The sequence below is a fragment of the Strongylocentrotus purpuratus genome, unplaced genomic scaffold (assembly GCF_000002235.5).
Source record: "Strongylocentrotus purpuratus isolate Spur 01 unplaced genomic scaffold, Spur_5.0 spur5_scaffold_6, whole genome shotgun sequence".
Classification (NCBI taxonomy): domain Eukaryota; kingdom Metazoa; phylum Echinodermata; class Echinoidea; order Camarodonta; family Strongylocentrotidae; genus Strongylocentrotus; species Strongylocentrotus purpuratus.
Window position 1 is genome coordinate 44,287,729 of NW_022145612.1, and position 15,240 is coordinate 44,302,968.

Consider the following 15,240-nt stretch of genomic DNA (forward strand, 5'->3'; position numbering starts at 1 on the left):
TTTTTTTTCAAGTCTGTACAAAAAAGCACAGCACTGTGCAGCAAATTTATTCCTTTCCTTTTTCCATCACTCGGTCATCATAGAAACTTTGCTGTAGTAGAATCGAATATCATCTAGATATATTTTCATAAAACAATCCAAGTTTGTATATATTTATACAATACAATAGTGTTAAAAAGGTCTAGCTACACACCACATCATAGGTAATGAAGACTAGACTCGAAGAGGGCATGTAGCTGTCAAGAATGCTACACCAATAGTCACAACACACACAAAGAGAACCCGACTAGGAGTTAAATAAATACCAATGGTTTATAGGGTCTAAGCAATCCAATTACGTGTACATCCATCACCCAAATAGCTAGGGGTTTTTTGAGTAAGAAAGGGCTACTTAATGCACATGTTTAAAGATACATGCTGGTGCAAAAAAGTACAAGTATTTGTTCTAGAGTGATGGCTTTGCGAACTATCCTTTCTTGGCAAGTAGTTTAGTGTCAAAGAAACCCTGACAAACGAGCACCAACATATTAAACGTAGGGAAGCTTTTAAGTACACTGTATGTAGCTGCTTCTGAGGAAACCACACCTGTCTATTATATAAAGGCCCTGTTTTTGCAACATTAAGAAGAAATCATTGACTACATGTACCAGGTAAAATACAATCTAGAACTTAATGAAGTTGAAAATTTAAAAAATTGTCATAATGTCAACAGTTCATTGAACACATACCCTAAGGAAGCCCAAAGTCTTTGTAAAACCCTTCATGAAGCCTGCACAGCATTTCATCAGGAAAAAACAAAAAACACAATGATAATGTCTCAAGAGTCGGAACGGTATTGACTGTGTAACATTATACAAGCTAGATATCTGGAAACTGTTCTGTAAAGACTTGAAGTGATATGACACGATACAAGTCAACGCACTTTTGGTTCTGATGAAGTCGACCCATCTTCCTTGCCAACTATACAGGCCATGAAACCAACTTCTGATTGATCTAGTCAGTAAACATAGCACACTTCCATGACATTCCATGGCCACAATATTTCCTCAACACTCAAATCACAATATATATCTTTATTTTAAAAAAAGAAAAAAAGTCTGATATAAATGCCCATGAAGTAGTACACAATCACTATCTGTTTACAACAGCTCTTTACAATAATAACCCAATCAACTGATTCATTGTGTCAAAAAGGAACAAAACAGAAAAAAATTGGGCATGTAACCACTTTGTCGACCTTCCAATTCAAGAGAGAAAAAGTATTGGTAAGTACTAGCAAGATACATTTCATAATTCAATATTTTCAAATGTTTTCATATTTGAATCATATTCAATCCATCCCAAGTCAAACCAGTAACACACTGCTCGTGATATGCAGTCTAGATACCTTAAGTAAACTGATGTTTTAATAATAACAAATTGATACATTTTAATGATACAGTTTGATCTTATATTGTACCTTACAGTGGAAGGCCCAGCCCTCACAATGGGAACAACTGAGTTTTGAGGTATTTTACTATAGCTATCACTGGTTTTATTCTTTGAAGTAATAAATTAACCATGTAACATTATGATATTACTGCAACTTTAGAAATCGTTTGGCAATTTAGCTTAAAAGGGAGGGAGGGGGGGGGGGGACTATTGTATCCAAGAAACACATATTATTCATCAAAATTTGTTATGATACTGGAGGAACCAAAGAGATAAAATAATGAAGAGATAGCACATGCCATATATAGAAGAGTAATAAGTGAAAATCATTCGGTCATCTTCATCATCGGTCCTACAAGCATAGTTTTAGGGTCAAGGGTTAGGTTTATGTCAGTCACCTAAGTCTATCCCCTTACAGTATATAACATTTCATTTGTTTTGTTAGCATTTGACCAATTGTGTGCAGGACCAATGGGATGCAAGGAGGACAAAGTACCATAAGGGCTTTCGTAAATCACACACAATACAAAAATCAAGAATTCACATCACTAAAGAAGATTTTGTAAACATGACAAACCCATCTGTGACCTAGGCATTAACAAAAAATAAAGAAATTTCATCTATCTACAATTAAACAAAAGTCATGCTTTAATGTGGTATTAGAGCTAGCAACTGTAATCTAGCCTTTAGTTTTACATCCATTGTAGCATGGTATATTCATATCTGGTTTAATAGTCACCCCTATAAAAGATCATCTTGTTTGTATGGAGCCAGAAGGGCGTTAACCCATATACCTTCTCACAGGGTCAATGCACTTTTGGCTCCAAAGTGACGATCTGCCTACAGAGAACTCAAATTGTTTTAAGTAAATTTCAACTTAATTTAAAAGGATGGCAAATATATGCTTAAAATTACGTTCTAAAAAATCAAGATGCATTGTACATGTTAAATCTCACATCTGTAAGGAAATAAAATAATACACATCAACAAAATAATGTTAATAATTCAATCAAAATACAATTTGATCTCTGCTATTCATGGGTGAAATCATTCATATCCAGAAAGAGAGAGAGAGAGAGAGAAAGAGAGAGAGAGAGAAAGAGCCTTCTAATGTCTTTAAAGAATAAATAAAAGAGAGTAGAATATCAAACTAGATATTATGATAAAATGACAGGTAGAGAAGAGGACTATCCTCCACCCAAAAAGAAAAGTCAGGGAAAAGGGGAGATACATGACAAGGGTTAAGACTGCAACTTACATTCTGTGATGTTGTCCAATTCTGGTTATATGATCTAACCTTTATGTGCCTATTAATCTATCAATATCACAGAAAAAGATTTGGCAAATAATAAAATGATATCACAAGATAACCTCAACAGCCATTCGCATTAAGAAATTAAAGAAAATTAAAATTATTGGCGATCATTAAACTCATTTTGATCTCATTTGACCCTTACAAGGCAAGATGTACACCACAAGAACATATTTCTAATTCACAATATAGTTGCATAGATTGGCAAACTTCAAATGAATTAAAAGAAATTACACTTTATGTACTGCCATTGGTGAGTTATCATGGCTTTCCTACACTTAAATATTGTCGAAAAAAAAAAAAAAAAACCCTAAAATTTCATGTAGTTAATCTCAAACAAATCAAGATAAGTCTCAATTGCTAATTTTCAAATCGTACAATAGTATTTAAAAAAACACAGATATTTGTACTGTTTATTAACTAACAAACTGCTTACATTTATAATGTCAATGTTGACATTATTCCATATACTTTCAACAAACTAATTATGAATGACTAGTGAATAACTTCAATCACATGCAATCAATGTCACTTAAAGCCCTGTATTGTCCACGATTCATTAGTAGCAAGGTTTCTTTTGATTTCAGTAGTGCACAAACCCAGCGCTTATCAGCAACTTGTCCTTCAATTGACTTTACTGCACAGGTAGAAGTCGGATTCATTTGTGATGCATCTTTTCAAAGATCGCTTTAACACCATGTTGTTTATATGTGACTAGATTTAATTCATTATGACCTCATATCAAAACACATGACCCATGTCATCGTCTCTCAACCTCTCTGCTCGTATAAACCCCTTTTAAAGGTGTACTGTATATAAAAGACCAATATATAGTATATATTCTGTCGGTTTCGCCATAGGTTACAGTCAAAATCATTTGTGATGAATCTTGTCAAAGACCGCTTTAACACCATGTTTTTATGTGACTAGATTCAATTCATTATGACCTCACATCAAAACACATGACCCATGTCATTGTCTTTTAGCATCTTGGCTCATATAAACCCCTTTTAAGGTGTACTGTATAAAAAAAGACCAATATATAGTATATATTCAGTTTCTCCCTCGATTGAAGTCAAATCCATTTGTGATGAATCTTGTCAAAGACCACTATAACACCATGTTGTTATGTGACTAGATTTGATTCATTATGACCTCATATCAAAACACATGACCCATGTCATCGTCTCCTTAGTTATCAGCTTGTATAAACCCCTTTTGAAGGTGTACTGTATATAAAAGGCCAATATATAGTGTATATTCCATCAGTTTATCCATAAGTTACAGTCAAATTCATTTGTGATGAACCTTGTCAAAGATCACTATAACACCATGTGTTTATGTGACTAGACTCGATTCATTATGACCTCATATCATGTGTTTGTCGCCTTTAATAGCTCTCAGCTCGTATAAACCCCTTTTTAAGGTGTACTGTATATAAAAGATCAATATATAGTATATACTCTATTCTCGTACAACACGCACTGGAACATTCAACGTTCATGCCTTCTAAGTGAAAGAAAACCAACTTGCCTCTTATCATATACACGTATAAACTATACTTTTTTGAAAAGTAGAATATAAGCAGCTCTAAGCTGGGTTTAAATTAAAAAAAAACATTACTTATAGTTGTTGGATTAGGTTGCTTGCGGCTGCAGGTTTCTGAATTTTGGTAGGAAGAGACCAAACTTTGTCTCCACACCGGAGAAGGTAGCCACAGCTAGTTGCATGCCACCGATGTGATCTGGGTTGACTGGAGGTAGGTCAGCAGGATGATGGGATAGCTTCACTTGGGATCCCTCCGGTCGGCTACAGAGAATAAACAAACAATGAGGGTAGTTTAAGGATAAAAGTGTTCAATATATTACAGGTAGAATTATAAAGTAGCATAGAGGAATTATATAATAAGATATCAATATATACTTTCTTTTGTAGATTGATTCAATGTGTTCAATATATTACAGATAGAACTATAAAACAGTATAGAAAAACTATAAAATGTGTCTTTCTAGGAAGAAAATAGTTACAAAATAAAAAATATATATGATAAATACAAAACCCTCTCTTACTATTTTGCACAATCAATTGCTACTGTGACTAAATGTGATCCTTTCTTGTTTACAATTTGCGATGAAAACAATAGATTGTATCCCGATATTAAAAAATCACCAAAATTCCTCTTCTGGATATAAAGAATAAATGAATAAAAATTTAAAAAAAGGAAAAGAAAGACATGACTGCTTACCTTCCTCCAAAGTCAAATGGCAAAGCTCTCTGTAGCAGCTCATATGTTACCAGGGTAACACCAAACTGAGGTGATGATCGGAAGATACGTGCTGGAAAGAGAAGAGATCAAATCACATTTCCAGGTTATGAATTGGTTACGAAACCAGATTCGCATATTTAATGAGTTATGACCTTTGACCTACATACTCCTATATTGAACTTAGGCTGTGTTTTGATACCATGAACCTTCATATCAAATTTCATTATAATCCGTCAATCAATACTAAAGTTATGGATCGGAAACCAGATTCGCATATTTAATGAGCTATGACCTTTGACCTACATACTCCGATATCGAACTTAGGCTGTGTTTTGAAACCATGAACCTTTATATCAAATTTCATTAAAATCTGTCAATCAATACTAAAGTTATGGATCGGAAACCAGATTCGTATATTTAATGAGCTAAGACCTTTGACCTACATACTTGGAAATTGAATTTAGGCTGTGTTTTGATACCATGTACCTTCATATCAAATTTCATTAAATTTGTCAATCAATACTAAAGTTATGGATCAGAAACCAGATTCGTATATTTAATGAGCTAAGACCTTTGACCTACATACTTAGAAATTGAATTTAGGCTGTGTTTTGATACCATGTACCTTCATATCAAATTTCATTAAAATTTGTCAAACATTACTCAAGTTATCAAATGAAAACCAGATTCGCATATTTAATGAGCTATGACCTTTAACATACATACTCCGATATCGAACTTAGGCTGTGTTTTGAAACCATGAACCTTCATATCAAATTTCATTAAAATCTGTCAATCAATACTAAAGTTATGGATCGGAAACCAGATTCGTATATTTAATGAGCTATGACCTTTGACCTACATACTCCGATATCGAACTTAGGCTGTGTTTTGAAACCATGAACCTTCATATCAAATTTCATTAAAATCTGTCAATCAATACTAAAGTTATGGATCGGAAACCAGATTCGTATATTTAATGAGCTATGACCTTTGACCTACATACTCCGATATCGAACTTAGGCTGTGTTTTGAAACCATGAACCTTCATATCAAATTTCATTAAAATCTGTCAATCAATACTAAAGTTATGGATCGGAAACCAGATTCGTATATTTAATGAGCTATGACCTTTGACCTACATACTCCGAAATTGAATTTAGGCTGTGTTTTGATACCATGTACCTTCATATCAAATTTCATTAAAATTTGTCAAACATTACTCAAGTTATCAAATGAAAACCAGATTCGCATATTTAATGAGCTATGACCTTTGACCTACATACTCCAAAATCGAACTTAGCCTGTATTTTGATATCATGTACCTTCATATCATATTTCATTAAAATCCGTCAAACATTACTGAAGTTATCGATCGGAAACCAAATTTGTTACGAATGGACGCACGCACGCACGGAGGGACGGACAGCAGCGTTTCTATATCCCCTCCTACTTCGTCGGCGAGGGGATAATAATTATTTTAACTTCAACCCTGGTGAAAAACATTATACCTAACCCTGACCCCAACCCAAAACCTAACCCCAAACCCAATTGTAACCCTAACCCTCTACTTTTGATGAAATGAAGATGAAGGCCAGAGTAAATGTCAGGTCACGCACATTCAACTCAGATAGGACGTTAAATGGAGGCCACGTGTACAGGAGAGTCACCACCTTTGCACGTTAAATACCCACTGCCCTATTTTATAAGAGTAGGGGAAACCCCGGTTTAGTGGACTACCTGCACACCCCCAATTATTTATTTTGAGAGGAGAGATCCAGGAGTTGCAGTGATTCAGTTCCCTTTCAACCTCCCAGGCTCAGGTGACGCCAAATACATAATAATAAAAATAAAATATCCTTACCGGGTCCTCCTTTCCAGAATGCATTGAAACCCTCTTGTTGGTAGATCTTCCTAGCACAATCTATCACTCCGTTGTACGTGGTCTGACCTCGTCTTGCTTCCACCTGTAGTCTTGTCTTGATCACATCGGCGGGTGTGACAGAGTACGCAGCAGGTGCACCTGATCAACAATAAAAGTCAAATTTGGGTTTCTAGACATTTCTTAAAGGCATCGTTTAACAATGTTAAATGTTAAGATGCATGGCCCTATGTGTTATCAGTGTCTGTGATATGGTGTAATATTGAAGCCCTAAAAAAAATCATGCTTCAAAATGATCAAGAAGTGCCTTAAAAAAGTAAAAGTCTTTGAGTGACCGATTTTTACAATACTAGTTTTCCCCCATAGACTGTAGTGTCATGAAAACTGTTAGGCGAACGCAAAATTAGGTTTCGATTTCCAATCATAAATATCTTGATATTCAGAGAGGCAATCGGCTTGTAAAAGTCATGAGGTTCCTGACTGACCTAAAGGTTTATAATTATCATTGCAGCATGAGCTAAATCCAGGATTTTGTTTTAGAATCTGAGACAAAGTTACCGGATCCCTTTAACATCACTTTGCATCATATTTTAAAAGACAAGTAGACTAATGTTATCAAATTAAATTCATATCCTTGCAGCATAGTTGCTCTAGCTTTCCTGAAAAAACAACTGATGTTTGCAAGATGGACTCCGACCACAGAGATGCTTTATACACTATGGATAAATGAAAGTTTGCCAACATACAACAACTAGATGGAATTCGACTGCGCGCAGTCGAAAATGATGCCTCCGTTATAGAGCAATTTTACAAACCAAAACAGAAAAAAAAAAATCGAATTCACGTTCAATGGTAATCCATTGACAGGTTCTCAGAATATTGTGATTACAAGCAATTTCTCATATGCATATATGACCCTTTGATCTTTGACCTCATGACCATAAAATCTACTCAGTTCATTGGCTCTGCAAGATGTTCTGAGTTAAATAGTAATCCATCTGTCAGTTCTAATGAGAATGCGTTCACAAGCTATTTTTGCATACATAATGGGCCCATGACCTTTGACCTTTGACCTTATGAACCAAGAATCTACTCAGTTCATTGGCTCTGCAAGTAACAAACATGACCTAATTTTGGCATGAATCCATCAATCGGTTCTTGAGATAACGCGATCACAAGCTGTTTTTGCATTCATAATGTGCGCTGTGGCCTTTGACCTTTGACCTACGTGCTCCAAAATCTAATCAGATTGTCTTCCTATGGTGATACACACTATCATTAAGTTTGAAGTTTTTACATCTCCAGTGGTTCTTGAGATATCATGATAACAATCTCAATGTATGGAATTTCATAAGTTGACCTCTGTGACCCTTGACCTTTGACCTACGTGCTCCAAAATCTAATCAGATTGTTTTCCTATAGTGATACACACTATCACTAAGTTTGAAGTTTAAATCTCCAGTGGTTCTTGAGATATCATGATAACAATCTCAATGTATGGAATTTCATAAGTTGACCTCTGTGACCCTTGACCTTTGACATACGTGCTCCAAAATCTAATCAGATTGTTTTCCTATAGGGATACACACTATCACTAAGTTTGAAGTTTAAATCTCCAGTGGTTCTTGAGATATCATGATAACAATCTCAATGTATGGAATTTCATAAGTTGACCTCTGTGACCCTTGACCTTTGACATACGTGCTCCAAAATCTAATCAGATCGTCTTCCTATGGTGATACATACTATCCTTAAGTTTGAAGTTTAAATCTCAAATGGTTCTTGAGATATCGCGCTAACAATCTCAATACAAGGAATTTCATAAGTTGACCTCTGTGACCTGTGACCTTTGACCTACGTACTCCAAAATCTAATCAGATCGTCTTCCTATGGTGATAAATACTATTCCCGAGTCTTAAGTTTAAATCTTAAATGGTTCTTGAGATATTGTGATAACGGTCAAACGGGACGGACGTACGGACGGACGTACGGACGGACGGACGTACGGACGGACAACCCGAAAACATGATGCCTCCGGCACCACCTTCGGTGGCGGAGGCATAACAAACAAGTTTTATGTAGACATGTACTCAACGTTTTTTTTTAAATAGACACTTTTTATTCATTTATTTATACTTTTTAGTTATAGCTAATCATTAAATTACAGAAATGGAAGTTGATATATTTGAGTTGGTGGGAGGGTGGACGGCAACATTCAAAATGATGTGTTCCTGACTTTTGTAATATGTGAGAATGTGGGAACATGTCACCTGTATCCCTCAAAATAAATAATATTTAATTTGTATATAGCGCTTAATACAAATGACTCTAAGCGCTTTACAAATATAATATTACCCCTTAGCTATCTAAACTGAGGAAAAAGGAGGCAGACAATGTAAAACTCCCGCAACTAAATCATGACATATGACACGATAAGAGCGACAGACATCTTACCAGCGATTGTAGCAGATACGAGAAGGGAAAGAGGCGAGTTGTGACCATCTTTGTCGGCAGAGTATTTCTTGAGGTGAGCGTAAGTCGGGAAGTAGATCGCTGAGAATGGGATGTCACGCAAGAAGCAGGCTTTCGACCCCTGACACGCAAGAAATCAAAACAAGACAAAGATAGTCAATTTACGTTGCATGCAAGTGGCGCGGCATAATGACTGGCATTGTTTAAGGGGTCACCAGTCTTATTTGTGGAATGAAATGCTATTTAATAATAATAAGAGGAGTGTGCAGAAGATGTTCCTATTGCTCTGTTTTCCCCTCCCCCTCTCTTCCCCCCCCCCCCAACCATTCAGTCGTTTTTGCAAAAAAATATTAACCCTGCAATAGTGATTTCTCATGTGAACATTGTAATTCAAATACAAGTCAGTGGTTTTAATTTCTGCAAGATAGTTTATGAGGTAGTTTAATACCATTTCTTTAAATAATTTCTGTTTAAAGCGAAACTGAAATTATATGCTTTTATTGTGCATAAAAAATATGTAAAAATATGTAGTGTCTATACAGTACCGGTACATGCTTTTGGCCTTTCTTACCTTATAGAGTCCAAAGAGACCAAGATCTTTCAGAACGGTGATGGCAGATACTCTGGGACCTGTCTGAATCTCACCGGCTACTTGCAGTCTAATCTTGACAATCTCTAAAGGGTTGGTGAACATCACCTGTGACCCACCAGCCTGTCAAAGGTCAAAGTTTAAAGGGAAACATAAAACTATAAAAAAATATACTCTGGGTCTAGTCTGAACTTAACAAGTTCTAACAGTTGTTGAACATCAGCTGTGACTCACCAGCCCATCAAATGTCAAAGGTTTAACATAAAATATATCAGCAAAATGCTCTATGAATAGTCTGAATCTCAGCAACTATAAAATGAACCTGCTTTCTGATTTTAACGATTTCAAGATAATTGAGAGAAAAAAAAATTGGCATAAGAAAAACGAAGTGTAAACAAAATATTCAAAAGATATTTCTGAGCACACACAGGAAAAGCCCCCCCCCCCAAAAAAAAAAGGAAAAATAAAAACTGTGGGGTAAATCATAGATAGAAAGGTCAGAGAGGATAAAGAGAAAGACAGAATAAGAATTAAATATCCATATATAATATTCAGCAAACAGGTACTGATAGAATAGAGTTCATACATCTGAACCCATGACTCACAGTGTAGCAAGACTGACCTGAGAATATTTTGTATGTAAAAAAAATGTAATATTTATTGATGTAGTAATACGTACACATCCTCCTGCAAGCATCTCTCCCCATACTGGAAACGTGCCATCCTTTCTCCTGACTTTGTCCCTCATAAAGTCATTCATGGTTAGCTTGATAGCTTTCTCAGGTGCTACTCCAATCAGCTGAGGTGGAAGACCTGCAATAGACCACATCACGATTAGTACATGTCCCAAATGACCCCGAATATCCACAGATCTTCAAAACATGATGGAGGTGCTACATAAATAGCCTTAGTTTCCCCTTTTCAAAGAAAATTTCCAGCTTTGTATCATGGAGTGCACTGCTTGTGCATAAATGAATAATGATTACATAACTTTCATGAGCACGTATCCAGTATTTTGTCTCTGTGTATTTCACAAGTTGGTCTGCAATGACCTTTATCTGCTCATGCTCAGACTGCAACTATGAAATTTTTTTTTTTCAACAACATTGAAATTTGTACTTTGAACAAAATTATAATAGTTTGCAAGAATAATGAAAATGAATAAGTGGTATGAAAAATTGAAAGTGTCTATTCTATTAAAGGAGAATAAAACTCAGCCCTTTAAGTCTCATTATCCTGTAAAGAGTAATATTAAAACATGTTTGGAAAAAAAAATAGCTCATTAGAGCCTTCAGAGATGGTTTTATGAACTATTTAATATGACACGCGTCATCTGTCAAGCTTCCCCTTTACGTTTGTTCATTGTTTTTCCAAGCCCAGCAAGTGACAGTTCAGTATCTCATAAATCAATTTGTGGACTGGCCGCACCACTTCGTCTTAACGGATAAGGTTAAAAACTGATGGTTTGATTTGGCTCTTTCACACACAAGACATTGGACATAAGGTTTTAAAGACATCTGGTGATGACTGGCAAATGCCTGCAAACCTAATAGGTAATAAAGATTGTGGTGACCCAGAAATCATTTACCCTTAACCAATGACACATTTTCAATGTAATCTGTTAAGTCAAATAATGTATACACAGCATGAAGTATCAATGAAGATCTGTCGGTGACATATCGTCCCTATTTTCACGAAGTGACGGTAGTGAATGAAAATCACATACACTTTGCATGCAGATTTTCCTCCGTACCGTCACTTTTTGAAAACAGGAACGATATGGATTCCTGAAACCAGGGGAGTGTTTCACAAAGACTAAGATCGACTTTAAGTTTAACTTAACTATGGCAGGCCGTTCATGGCACTATTTTTTCTCACAATTTACTGGCATTGGTCTCTCAAGGACGTACAAATCCATGGTCACAAATCTACAGAATTTTCATTTGTGGATAATTCATTATTTGAAGGAAATTATATTATCTAAAGATCATAATGGTGAGAGCAAACAGTGGCATGAACAGCCTGCCATAGTTGAGTCCAACTAGTCTTTGTGAAACACCCCCCTGAATACATTGTGTGCGGGTAAGCCTGAATCCTATGACCAGGGTAATAATATATATATCTGTAAAGCGCTTTGAGAGGGCCTTCGGTCCTGAAAAGCGCTATATAAGAACTAGCTATTATTATTATTATTATAACACCGCACTTGACCCCTGATCTGTAAGCCCTCACCTCTGTATAGACCAAAGACCCCTTCATGCCTGATGACCTTCTTGAAGCAGTCAAAGCTGTTCTTGTACATGAGTTCACCCACCATCTGACCACTCCTCTGGTTCTGCATTCTAGTCTTGACCAGGTCGATGGGATAGACTGCTGTGGCTCCCGTAGCTGGAATAATTTCATATTGAAAGGTTTTGAAATCATTAAAATTACAACAAATCATTACAAATTGACTCTACATAAATTACACACTGATAGACTTTTCTTTAATTAATTTTCTTTTTGTGGAGAATTTTCCTTCTTTTTCTTTCTCCGCATGTGGCAGAGCATTATGATATCAATGTCAGATGAACAATTTGGTCTGAAAATGTTATTGTATTCATCTATGACTAGCAATAGATGAAATCTTTGTGGAACTGACTTTGATGGCCTGTGTTTTGTAGTTCATATATCCATGTCTGTGTTCAATATTTTATATTGTTTAAGATTTAAGAAGGATATTAAATAGGGTGAGGGATTCAAAATGAAATGACCCATCGCCCTCCCAAGAACGGGGTTTAAGATCGATTCATGCTCAACTGATTTAATTCATTTTCACTTGAAAATGTTGAGTAAGTTCTGTACAAATCAAAACAGCATCTACGGTTTGATAATCTGGGGGGTGTTTCACAAAGATCTGAAGTTGGACTTAAAAATTATGGAGAGCCATTTGTAGCCTTAAAATGAAATATATTAAAAAAATGAAAATTCAAATATTTTAGACCTTTTATAAATTCCACATCAAGAACATGAAATCTCCTTGATAATAGAAAATATGAATGATTTGAATCAACATCATATGTCTTAAAAAAAAAACTTTTAAAAAATATTTTCATAGATGCTAATAGCTTTCCATAAATGTTAAGTCCAACTTAGAGATAAGTTCAACTTAGGATCTTTGTGAAACACCCTCAGGTTTGTCTTGAAAATGCCCGTAACTTTCACCTACCTCCTGCCACAGCACCCAAGCCGAATCTGTAGGCAGACTCAAAGATGGTTAGCATGGCCGTACGCTCCACCTTCTCCTTGGGTTGGGACACCTGGAGTTTATTGATGACATCGGTCGGTGGCGTAATCTTCACTAGATCCTCAAACGTGACTCGTCTGCAACACAATTCATGCACACAAAAATAACTGAAAATGTTTTTATGGTATCTTACACCTGGGAACTGTTTCACAAAGCCTTTTTTTTCAATGAAAAATGACAAAAATCAGTGACAAATCTGCTGATAACCAATCAGAAGCAAGGATTGCACTAGCTTATAACAAAAATTGTCATTTGTCACTGGTGACAAGTTTTGGGCCCAGATAGTCTTCATGTGCTGGCTTCTTCACTGCTTTTATTCCATGTACCGTAGTGCCTAATTCATTGAAGCCCCTCTCGAGCAAATCTGTACTTTAGAATATTACTTGTTAGAATATTAGCGAGTTTAATGAATTGTGCTAAAATTAAAGTTTCCCAATAACAAATCAAAAATGTTATCACCCCCCCCCCCTTGCATTCATAAAAGGGAGAAGAAAAAAATGCTATTTCCTTCATGAGTCTTCATCCCTCTATCAATCGCTTGTTTGTTGATTCCATAATAAAGTTATTTTACATGAGAACTGGATGATACATTTAAGACTACACACAATTATTTTATGCTCTGGGAATTACTGGTGTCCATTATGCATTCAAAGGGTATAAAAAGCAAACGTAAACACTGCATGAAAGGTCAGCAAAGATCCTGGTCTGATCAGTATTGCTCATCAAACTTCTCAGAATTATTGTATGCATAGATAGGAAGAGGTGTGTATGTGAGAGGAGACGCATTCAAGATAAAAAGTACTCCAGTTTTCATGTAAATTACCAATTGAAACTTTAATTGCTCACTGGTTCAGAAATGTGAACATGTCAGCACGTGCGCACGTTATTAGGTCAAACGCTCAAGTATATATTTCAATAAGTACTGTTCAGTATGATAAAAGCCCAGGTTATATTGCCTTGTGAAAGGGGAAATTAAAGGTATTACAAAGTTTTGGGAAATTTTGAAAATTGGGTGGATAGTGATTCTTTACAATTTTGATATATTTGGATGCCCCTGTGGGTGTAATATAAGCACTAGAAATTTTAACCCCTAAAACACTTCTGCTTTCGAGAAAAATTGAATATAAACATTTACCGGTGCTCCCGGTAAATTTTGATAAATTTCAAATAGCGCCTACGGCCGTACGATGGTAGCTGCGACCATGAAAATCTCGGAATATGTAGTTGTGATATATAATTTCCAAACGGGGAAATCGGTCGATTTTAGTCAAGAAACATTGTTTTATAGCTTAATTGATATCTTGACCTTGAGAGGGCGCTATACAACATAAAGAGTTTATTATTTACAATTTCATAACTTTAGACTCAATTTCAAACGCGACAATGCTGTAGAATCGCATATGCTTCCAATATGTTCATTTGAACCAAATTCATGACCCCATACCAAAACTTTGTAATACCTTTAAGATAGTGACTGGGTGCTAGTTTAGAAGAAAAAAACACCAAAAAATCCCACAATTAAAGTAAAAAATATGGAATAAATAGATCAAGGTGATTGTTTAGAAATCCCCCCTCCCCCCAAAAAAAGGGTAATTCCCCATATGTCATACAGGACATTAGGACAAAGGTAGTTATGTAATCATCATATAATCACACCAGACAGAAACATTAGTCAAAACTCATATTGAGATATTCTTCCATATTTAGATGAAGTTAAAGATATAATACATATTTTTGTTGAATAGGATATATTTCAAGAAATGTTCACAAAGGATTAAAAATATATAATCCTCACATTATAGTGTATATCCCTCACCAAGCTGATGATTTAGGAATTCAAAACAATTGACGGGTAATGTTTGAAACTGATGAAGCAATAGACATCATAAATATCAAATAAGTCCTGAGCAAGCCAATTGTTAAGATATTTTTATTACCACATGAGATGTGTCTGGAAAAGGTGGAAATAAATAGACATCTATGATTTTACTTTCCAGACCAA

At 35.5% G+C, this 15,240-nt stretch overlaps 1 protein-coding gene across 1 annotated transcript in view; it reads right to left on the reverse strand.

Annotated features, from left to right (window-relative positions):
* LOC115917948 (calcium-binding mitochondrial carrier protein Aralar1-like) overlaps window positions 1-15,240 on the reverse strand; it is a 25,853-nt gene continuing 10,613 nt past the window's right edge. The window contains exons 11-18 of the mRNA XM_031000273.1: window positions 13,161-13,315; window positions 12,185-12,340; window positions 10,632-10,765; window positions 9,935-10,075; window positions 9,346-9,484; window positions 6,874-7,032; window positions 4,989-5,079; window positions 1-4,552 (exon numbers count right to left, since the gene is read on the reverse strand). Of these exons, the coding sequence (XP_030856133.1) occupies window positions 4,381-4,552; window positions 4,989-5,079; window positions 6,874-7,032; window positions 9,346-9,484; window positions 9,935-10,075; window positions 10,632-10,765; window positions 12,185-12,340; window positions 13,161-13,315 (1,147 nt within the window). The 3' untranslated portion in view covers window positions 1-4,380. The remainder of the gene's footprint in view (window positions 4,553-4,988; window positions 5,080-6,873; window positions 7,033-9,345; window positions 9,485-9,934; window positions 10,076-10,631; window positions 10,766-12,184; window positions 12,341-13,160; window positions 13,316-15,240) is intronic.